Source organism: Microchirus variegatus, assembly GCF_963457635.1.
Source record: "Microchirus variegatus genome assembly, chromosome: 12".
In the NCBI taxonomy this organism is placed as follows: domain Eukaryota; kingdom Metazoa; phylum Chordata; class Actinopteri; order Pleuronectiformes; family Soleidae; genus Microchirus; species Microchirus variegatus.
The window spans coordinates 27,261,968-27,272,216 of record NC_139813.1 but is presented as its reverse complement, the minus strand read 5'-3'; the positions used below and the strand labels follow the sequence as shown (position 1 = coordinate 27,272,216).

At 41.8% G+C, this 10,249-nt stretch overlaps 1 protein-coding gene across 1 annotated transcript; it reads right to left on the bottom strand.

Annotated features, from left to right (window-relative positions):
- Positions 1-1,623: 1,623 nt before the first annotated feature.
- LOC310934616 (NLR family CARD domain-containing protein 3-like) lies at positions 1,624-8,053 on the bottom strand (the record flags this gene model as incomplete). Its single annotated transcript, XM_083898378.1, has 7 exons — positions 1,624-2,153; positions 2,232-2,278; positions 3,165-3,338; positions 3,773-3,946; positions 5,701-5,874; positions 5,971-7,774; positions 7,855-8,053. 7 exons carry the CDS (start codon positions 8,051-8,053, stop codon positions 1,624-1,626), a joined length of 3,102 nt encoding a protein of 1,033 aa, XP_083754504.1.
- Between the last annotated feature and the right edge of the window lie 2,196 nt (positions 8,054-10,249).

Below are 10,249 nucleotides of genomic sequence, written 5' to 3'. Positions count from 1 at the left end.
TTTGTTTGGTGCATGATAAACATAATACTGGTGACGTAAGAATTAGATTGAATGGTTTTAGTTCATAACTAGGTCAACAAGAGTACATGAACAAAAGCATTTCAGCAATAAAAAAAATAAATGAAGTTAGAATGTATATGATTGAAATTAAATAATTATTCGGTTTTCTCTGCGCATTAATTTTTGTTTATCTAATATAAATAATCAACTTAGGATAACAAAAAAATTTAAAAAAAATCTATTGGACAATTATGCTTCTTCTCCAACATAATAAACCATAGAGGACAAAATACAATAAACAGGAACTGATTTCCTGTGAAAACTATATTTTTTATGCTTTAACATCCTTTAACTCTTCATTCTTCAGCGTGTACACGGAGCATACAGCCTAATATTAGCCAATGATAGAATAAACAGGGCTTACTAACCTGGTATTCCACCCGTAAATCTGTGTGACGACACTGCCGGTGTTTTATGAGGCTGGAGGTGTTCCCTCCTTTGGCTCCTATAGCTTGGTGGCAGCACCTGCACAGTGGACGGCCGTCGTCTATTTCTTTACCGTCTGTGTCTTCTTTAAAGCCAAAATAGTTCGAACTGTGACTTTTGGAGGTTGGTTTTTAGAGCAAAGTTAGCGGAGCCACTGACGACGACGCCCGGTGCTTCTGCCATGGTGAGTGTGTTGTCTCGTGTTTGTGACTGTAAACCGTGTGCGCGTCTGGACGAGACAGAACTTTAGCTTGTTGTTTGTTTTGAAGTGAATTTCTATCCAATCGGAGCTGTTTTCATGGAGTTCGTTCTTGCCGGCAGAAACACACAAACAGCCGATCAGCTAACAGACGGGCGCACCCAGCGTGCGGAAACAGCCTATCATATACCCGGACGTCACCAGTAACAGGCAAACAGCCAATCATTCAGCAGCTGTGGAGTTCGGTTGCAGTAGTTGCACAATGGGTTTGTTTACAAGGGAGTAGCATGCAGTGAGAAGTCGGGAGGCCGGGAGGAGAGTAGACGCGGCCGATATGTAGCGGAAACTGGCACCAGTATATCAGTATACCGTAATTCACGGTATTACCGTCGCGTAGAATTTCTAGTACCGTTTTCTAGGAACCGTTAAGAATTGGCACCGCGGTGTACCGTGGGTATCGTGCAACTCCATGTGATGACCAGCAGGAGTCAGCAGATGTTCCTGATCTGTGCATCAACAACACAGATGTAAGTTCTCTGACGTTTACGTTTGTTTATCGTTGAACATTTTAATGTATAGAGTTAGGATTGTTTGTGTTTGTATGAAAATATTCAAAGTTGAAAAGAGTTTAGTGTTAAATGTTGTGATCGTTCACATGTGAACCTCTGTGTTCCAGGCTGGTTCTCAGCAGCAGGGGGCGCTCACAGCACAGTCAGTACCTCCATAGGTAGGCGGGTCAGTTAATGACAGACGATCGTTATTTATGTTTATTTCACACATACAAGTTTGTTTTTTCTCTTTATTTATTGACGGTCATCAGGACGTGAAGAGAATTCAAAAGTGTTTCAACAATGAATTACTGAGCCGAGCTTTAACATCAGATTATAAACAGTGAGACCTCGTCCACCACACGACTGAAGCTGCTGTCTCTTCATGTTCTACAGAGAACACAGAGACACTGAGGAACCAGGCCAGACACAGAACCCAGGATAAAGTGTTTGAGTGAATGTGGTCCTGAAGGTGTGGAGGTGGATCAGTGAGTCAGAGGAGACTCTGTAGAAGGACAGAGTCCCAGCAGGACAGTCCACATACACTGATACTCTGTGAGAGACAGACGATGATGTGATGAATGTTATTGTCTCACAGTGACGGACAGAGTAACCATCATCATCAGAGCACCTCAGACTCCAGGACTGATTATTATATCCAAACAAACAGTCAAAACTGTTGCCTTTCCTCTTGATTCCTCTGTAACTCAGTGATATATAAACATCTCCTCTCCACTCGACCTCCCAGTAACAGAGACCAGTCAGACCAGATCTACACAGCAGCTGATAATCGACATCAAATCTGTCTGGATGATCAGGATACGACTGATCTTCTCTCACATTGGTCACTTTCCTGTTGTTGTCAGACAGTTTGAGTTTTCTGTTCATTGTGTTTGTGTCCAGTTCCAGTTCACATGAATCTGATGAAGAACAACAAGACACAGCTGCAGTTTATTGACGATCAGCTGATATGTTATTTCCTGTAAATCCATACTTACACTTCCTGAGACCTGGTTTTAACCACTGCTCTCCAGCATGGTCCATCCTGGAGGAAGAAACAGTCTGAATGAGTTTGTGTCCAACATTTGTCCAAACTGTTGTCTTAATAACGCACTCTGGTGGACAGAATTATGAACTACACTCTGGTGTGTGAGAGAAGACGGTGTCTGCAGAACCAGAGACCACAGTTTCAGGCGGCTACGCATTTTCTGAACAGCGCCCCCATGTGAACAACACAAAAATCAGTTGCAATATTCTTCAATTGTCTCCTGCAGTTTAGACCAGACGATGCCAAAGACGTTTAAATGTGATTATAGCACTGAATTTTAAATTCATTCAAACAATGATGAATGTTTGAATTACACAGGAAAGTTCATGTTTGCTATTCTAAGTGTGTTTATACCATTTAGTTGTAAAGTAGGATCATGTTTTCTGTGGTTTTCATTAAAAAGAGCCACCATGAAGCTCGTACTAAATCTACTCAACTCTGTTAACACAGTAGTCATTTAGTCATCGTTCATTTAGTGAATGAAGTGGTTATTTTGACCAAACCAGAGTTGGTGATTTGATGAAAGTGATTTGTCAGTCAGGCATATTTTGGAGCTGTAGAATAGTCTGTGTTGTCTGTGGAGAGTAATTATACATTTCAGTTGTTCAGTGATGCCTTTGCCTTTTCTTATGTAATATTTTGTAATGCTCTTGTTGTGGTTTTATTTTGAAAGGCATCGTCAAAGGTTTGGGTTCTGGACTCATGAGACTAGAGACCTGATCCAGGGAACCCTTCAGCCAATATCTATGGTTCTAAGACAGAGTTGTGTCACTCAGGAAGCTCACAGGTGGATAATGTCCAGGATTCTTAATGCTTTTATTTATTGTTTTTGATAATCTTTTATCGTGAAACATGAAGCAGAAGAGGAAGAGGAGGAGAATACCTGAGAGTGTCCAGTCTCCAGTGTGGACTCTTCAGTCCATCAGACAGAAGCTTCTTTCCTGAGTCTCCTGGATGATTGAAGCTCAGGTCCAGTTCTCTCAGATGGGAGGGGTTGGAGTTTAGAGCTGAGGTCAGAGAAGAACATCCTTCCTCTGTGACCAAACAACCTGACAGACTGGAGTTAAGAAGACATGATGAACTCATGATGATTCAGAAAATCCTGAAGATATTGAACATCTTCATTAACAAGAACCTGAAGAAGCAAAATCAGAATTTAAAAGATCAACTGTCAAATAAACGGAGATCTGACCTGAGAGTCTCCAGAGAACAGTGAGGACTCTTCAGTCCATCACACAGCAGCTTCACTCCTGAATCCTGAAGGTCATTGTTACTCAGGTCCAGATTTTTCAGGAGGAAAGATTCGGAGTTCAGAGCTGAGGTCAGAGAAGAACATCCTTCCTCTGTGACCAGACAACCTGACAAACTGGAGTAAAGAAGACATGATGAACTCAGTGTTTTAGAAAACCCTGAAGATATTGAACATCTTCATCAACAAGAAGCAATATCAGGATTTAAAAAGATGAATTTTGAAATAAACTGAGTTCTGACCTGAGAGTCTCCAGAGAACAGTGAGGACTCTTCAGTCCATCACACAGCAGCTTCACTCCTGAATCCTGAAGGTCATTGTTACTCAGGTCCAGTTCTCTCAGATGGGAGGCTTTGGAGTTCAGAGCTGAGGTCAGAGAAGAACATCCTTTCTTTCTGACCAGACAACCTGACAACCTAAACATTCGAAAATGTAACCCTGTTAAGAATCCGTATTCATAAAATGAATAATGGATAAGTTATGGTTTAAATCAAAATAAATTTTAAATTAATGGTTAAATCTGTTATTAAAAATCTAGAAGTAATAGTTCATAAAAGTTAAAATAGTTTTGATAAAAGGAGTAAGGTGTAATAAATAAGATCAACCTGACAAATGTACATGGTTAAATATTACATTTTATTTTGAAGGAACTTATGGGGAGAGAGGAAGTACTGATGGGGAAGAAGTGTGATCCTGATCAGGTATTGGTAAAAGTGTGATTGACAGGTTTAGACCGGAAGTGAGCGAGTGGAGTGTGTGTGTTTTGGAGCGAGTGAAAACGACGACGAGAGGAAAAAGAGGCACAAAGGAGACGCATGACCGTGAACATTCTACAGAATAGAATAGTTAAGTGTGTAGTTTTCAGTGTGTAAGAGATTGTCTGCTCGACATTCGGAGCCCGGACATTGGAACTACTGTAGTTTGTGTACGGTTTGTGAAGTTTCAGCTCGGAACTTTTAGAGAAGCTGTCTAGTTTTAGCTTAGCCCAGCTACTGAGCTAACTGAGTGTGGTATTAGCATTCGCTTTCAAAGCCAACGCACTTAGCCGCGAGGAGTTAAACCAGCTTCTGATATCGGCTGCACCTTGTGGTCTCACCGCGGGAGCACGAGGGTTCGGCTCGGACGTTGCCGGTGTCTGTGTGACCTGTCGTCGTTGGACATCGTCCCGGACAGCGCAGGAGGCGCCATCATCCACTCACCAGTTTGTTCCAGTCTACCTGAAGAGTCGGCTTCCAGACACAGATCGGGTAAACGGTCATCGTTTGGTTTGGAGGTAACACTTATCAAAAGTCACCATATCAGGCCTGCAACGTGGTTAGTTTGTTTTGCCGGCTGTGTGTATGTGTGTGTGAGTAAGTGTGGGCCCACTGAATTGTGTTTGGGTTTATTACTGAAAGTAACTGAAATCTTATTATTCAGAGGTTTTAAGGTAATTTGAATGCAAGTTGAGAGTATATCTGCTACAAAGAATTTACTTTTAACATATTTTCAGTAAAAGTGTATTACCTTTTCTTAGAATTTGTTTAAACTTTAAGTAAATACTGTAATTGATTTGTTTATTTAAAAAAAAAAAAAAAAAGAATTTTGTGATATTTCCTTTGTCAGAGTCAAAGGTGAGCATAGTGATTACCTATAGTTGAGTGTGTATAAAAAACAAAATCCAAATTACTTTTAGGGAAAATTACTGAAAATTTGGGTTCAAATATAATTAAGGAACCCAGAAGCATAACCTTAGTATGAAGTCTATTGAGGGGAGTGCTACACAGACATGAAGGAATGATGATTGAATAATGTCATTTCGAATCGTAACAAATGGTTCTTATGGACAGGAAATGAAAACAACCCTTTCATGGATCACCTGACCTGAGAGTCTCCAGAGAACAGTGAGGACTCTTCAGTCCATCACACAGCAGCTTCACTCCTGAATCCTGAAGGTCATTGTTACTCAGGTCCAGATTTTTCAGGAGGGAGGATATGGAGTTCAGAGCCGAGTTCAGAGAAGAACATCCTTCCTCTGTGACCAGACAACCTGACAGACTGGAGTTAAGAAGACATGATGAACTCAGTGATTCAGAAAATCCTGAAGATGTTGAACATCTTCATCAAAAAGAACCTAAAGAAGCCAAATCAGGATTCAATGGACCAACTGTCAAATATACTGACTTCTGACCTGAGAGTCTCCAGAGAACAGTGAGGACTCTTCAGTCCATCACACAGCAGCTTCACTCCTGAATCCTGAAGGTCATTGTTACTCAGGTCCAGGTGTCTCAGACTAGAGGACACAGAGCTGAGGACTGAGGACAGAGCTTCACAGCTTCTCTCTGAGAGTTTACAGTCACTCAGTCTGAGGTAGAAAACAGTGATGAACAAAAGGTTAAACATGTTTATCTTGTGGTCTTTAGAATATGTCTTATTAATATTTATATATTGATCCACTTACAGAGCTTTGTTGGAGGCTTTGACCACCGGCAGCAGCTTCAGAAGAGCCTTCTCTGAAGCAGAGTACTTCTTCAGGTCAAACTCGTCCAGATCTTTTCCTGATGACAGTAAGATGAAGACCAGAGCTGACCACTGAGCAGGAGACAGTGTCTCTGTGGACAGACGTCCAGATTTCAAGGACTCTTGGATCTCCTCCACGAGAGAACAATCATTCAGTTCATTCAGACAGTGGAACAGGTTGATGCTTTTCTCTGCTGACAGATTCTCACTGATCTTCTTCTTCATGTACTTGAGTGTTTTCCAATTGGTCTGTGAGCTACTTCCTGTTTGTGTCAGTAGACCTCTTAAGAGCTTTTGGTTGGAGTCCAGTGAAAGACCCAGGAGGAAGCGGAGGAACAAGTCCAGGTGTCCATTTGGACTCAGTAAGGCCTTGTCCATAGCACTCTGGTGCAGATGATTCAATTCAGGTTTGTTTCCAAACAATTTGAACCTCTGGGATGTTGATGGTTCCTCTGACAACAGATTTGTTCCAGAGTTGATGAAGGTCAGATGAACATGAAGAGCAGCCAGAAACTCCTGAACACTCAGATGGACAAAGCAGAAGACCTTGTCCTGGTACAGGCCTCTCTCCTCTTTAAAGATCTGAGTGAAGACTCCTGAGTAAACTGAAGCTGCTGTGATATCGATGCCACACTCTGTCAGGTCTGATTCATAGAAGATCAGGTTTCCTTTCTGCAGCTGCTCAAAGGCCAGTTTCCCCAGAGACTTAATCATCTTCATGTTCTCTGGACTCCAGTGTGGATCTGTCTCAGCTCCTCCATCATATTTGACCTTCTTCACTTTGGACTGAACCACCAGGAAGTGGACGTACATCTCAGTCAGGGTCTTGGGCAGTTCTCCTCCATCTCTGGTTTTCAACATGTTCTCCAGAACTGTTGCAGTGATCCAGCAGAAGACTGGGATGTGACACATGATGTGGAGGCTTTGTGATGTCTGGATGTGGGAGATGATCCTCCTGGCCTGCTCCTCATCTCTGAACCTCTTCCTGAAGTAGTCCTCCTTCTGTGGATCTGTGAACCCTCTGACCTCTGTCACCATGTCAACACAGTCAGGAGGGATCTGATTGGCTGCTGCAGGTCGTGTGGTTATCCAGAGGCGAGCAGAGGGAAGCAGTTTCCCCCTGATGAGGTTTGTCAGCAGCACGTCCACTGAGGTGGACGCTGTGACATCAGTCAGGATCTCAGTGTTGTGGAAGTCCAGAGGAAGTCGACACTCGTCCAGACCATCAAAGATGAAGACCACCTTCAAGTCTTCAAACCTGCAGATTCCTGCTTCTTTGGTTTCAATGAAGAAGTGATGGATGAGTTCCACCAAACTGTACTTCTTCTCTTTCAGCACATTCAGCTCTCTGAAGGTGAAGGGAAATGTCAACTCTATGTCCTGGTTGCTTTTGTCTTCAGCCCAGTCCAGAGTGAACTTCTGTGTTAAGACTGTTTTCCCAATGCCAGCCACTCCCTTTGTCATCACTCTTCTGATTGGTCCGTCTCTTCCAGCTGAGGCTTTAAAGATGTCTTCTTGTCTGATGGTTCTTTCTGCTCTGTCTGGTTTCCAGGAAGCTCTTTCAATCTGTCTGACCTCATGTTCTTCATTGACCTCTCCAGTCCCTCCCTCTGTGATGTAGAGCTCTGTGAAGATCTCATTCAGAAGGGTGGGGTTTCCTGCTTTAGCCACGCCCTCAAACAAACACTGGAACTTCTTCTTCAGGTTTGATTTGAGTTCACGTCGACAATCTGGAGCTCTGGTTTCTGAAGGAACACAAGAAAATAAATCAGTGAGTGGATCATTGAGGAAATAATTCTTCCTTTCACATTAAAAGTCCTCTTACTGCTCTGCAGACAGTCAGCTAGCTTCTCCTGCTTCATCCTCCTCAGGAAGTTGTCTGTGATCTTCAGAAAGGCCTCTCTGCTCCTCCTCTGCTCCTCATCTTCACCATCCAACACCTCCTCATCCTCCCTCTGACCCAGAAACTTCTGGATCTTCTTCAGCTCGTTCTTCACAAAGCAGATGATGTTCTCCTCCAGCATCTGGAACAGAACAACGTGAAGTGAAATGAGATCCTGCAGGTCCACAGAGCAGCATCCAGACTGTCAGGACCAGGACTCTGCTTCAATATTAACAGTAGTGTCATGTTTGTACATTTACACACCTTAAATATGGAGTCCAGGTCTGCTCCATGCTGCTGGACAGACTGACCACTGAGAACCTCTGTCCTCTGCTGATCAACTCTGAGGAGAAAACATTCAGTGTCATTTACTTAACAAGGTTCTAACGAGGTTTTCACTGAGCTGCACCTACGTTTCGTCTTAAGTCAAATTCACATGAGTTTGACAACTTGAAGACAAAAGTCCCTGAAGGACAGTCTCTAGTGTGTATGTGTGAACTCTCAAAGACAAAATCAGAGTGTCTTGTCGATATGTCCCTGACCAATCACAGACTCTGACCAGATTTACTGCTGGACATTTGTTCAGAGACGAGGACAGGCTGAAGACATTTAGTGGAACCTCAAACAGAAATGCAAGATTGGTCCACCAAAGAGTTTGGATGAGACAGGCTCCCCCTGGTGGAGGATCATGTAAGTGTGTGAATATGTGTGAAATTCTTACATCTGTTCACCATGTTTCTCTCCATCCTTGAAGTTCATATAACGGCCTATAGATGCTTCGCTCATCATACACACACCGCTGGGACCAGGTCCAGGAGAGTCTGGTTTTTCATGCTGGTTCCTAATCAAGAGAAATAAATTCATAGAATTATGTTTTACAGAAAACAACAAACTACTCATTTTGTTTTCTCACCTGTGACGCTCGCTGAAGTTAATAATTTGGTTTTTGGACCAGTCACTCTTCATGGACACACCGCTAGGACCAGGTCCAGGAGAGTCTGGTTTTTCATGCTGGTTCCGAATCAAGAGAAATAAATTCATAGAATTATGTTTTACAGAAAACAACAAACTTATTTTTCTTTTTACCTCTGATAATTTCTGACATTATGAAGAAGATTCTCTGGTGATACTCTCTTCATTCTCTTCTCTCCAGGTCCAGGTCCGGTAGAGTCCGGTCCCTGTTGATGAATTCTCCTACAAATTCAATGTAAAAAGCCACATAAACATCTTTACAATATAAAGACTGTATAATTATTTGATTGTTTGTGTTCACTGATGCTGTTTGTTTTTATTAACTTATGTGTTGTAATTCCACCTAGCAGCCAGTAGGGGGCGGCTCCCACGATTCCTTGCTGTAAAGTTGACCTGTTGTTGTCTCTCCGCCATTTTGTTTAGCTCACCTTAGCTTCGCTAGCTGCACACACAGGTTCTGTGTTGATTGTGAGTCAAATCACGTATATTCCTGTTCGTCTGGGAGACGCAGAGTTTCGCGGTGAGTAAAGAGAAGTCTGTCGTTTTCTTTGTTCTTGAGGAAATAGTTGTAAACGGAGTCGCGGCAAAAGTCCGCTAACCGCTAAGCTAACAAACTCAATGTAAAGTCCCATAGGCGTATGCTTACAATGTTAGCCTATTGTGTGAATGGGGAAACGCGGTTAACAGGCGGGATTTGTGACTAAATATGAACGCGTGAGTGTGAAATGTCACTGCTGAGACGCATTTTGTTGTGTTTAGTGTTGAGGAAATTTAGACAAAACCCTGTTGTGAGATTTATTTCATATAATTAATGTAAATAACTGCTAAGTTGTTTTATTAGTTTGTCCAGTTCACAATATAGTCCTTCTGTAGCTTGTGTGAAATAATTGCTGCCACACGAGTAAAATAAAAACAACAGTATCACATTACAACGTGATAAGATAAGTGTTAAAACAATATAATGTTTTTGTTATAAATATATGTTTTTTAACTCACAAATGAGAGTAAAACACTCGCACTGTCGAGCCCTGGTTTTTGAAACAGAGGTTTTGTTGTGTATAAATACAAATACTGTGAAGAAATACACTTTTTCTTGTTTTGTTAGGCTTACATCACGATATATCACAAATTAAATAGTCTTGCAATGAAGTTAGTGAAGTTCTCAGAATCACTGTATCATCATAGCATCGTTATCATGGACACAACTGTATTGCAGTGTCGTCCAAGTCCAAGCAACTGAACTTTTAATCACTGAACTGGGGGAATTTTCTCATGTTTTATTGTACAGTTTATCGGTTATGTAAATGGTGGAATATACTTACTATACTTTTTTTTTTTTTTAAATCTTGACTCATTTTTATTAATC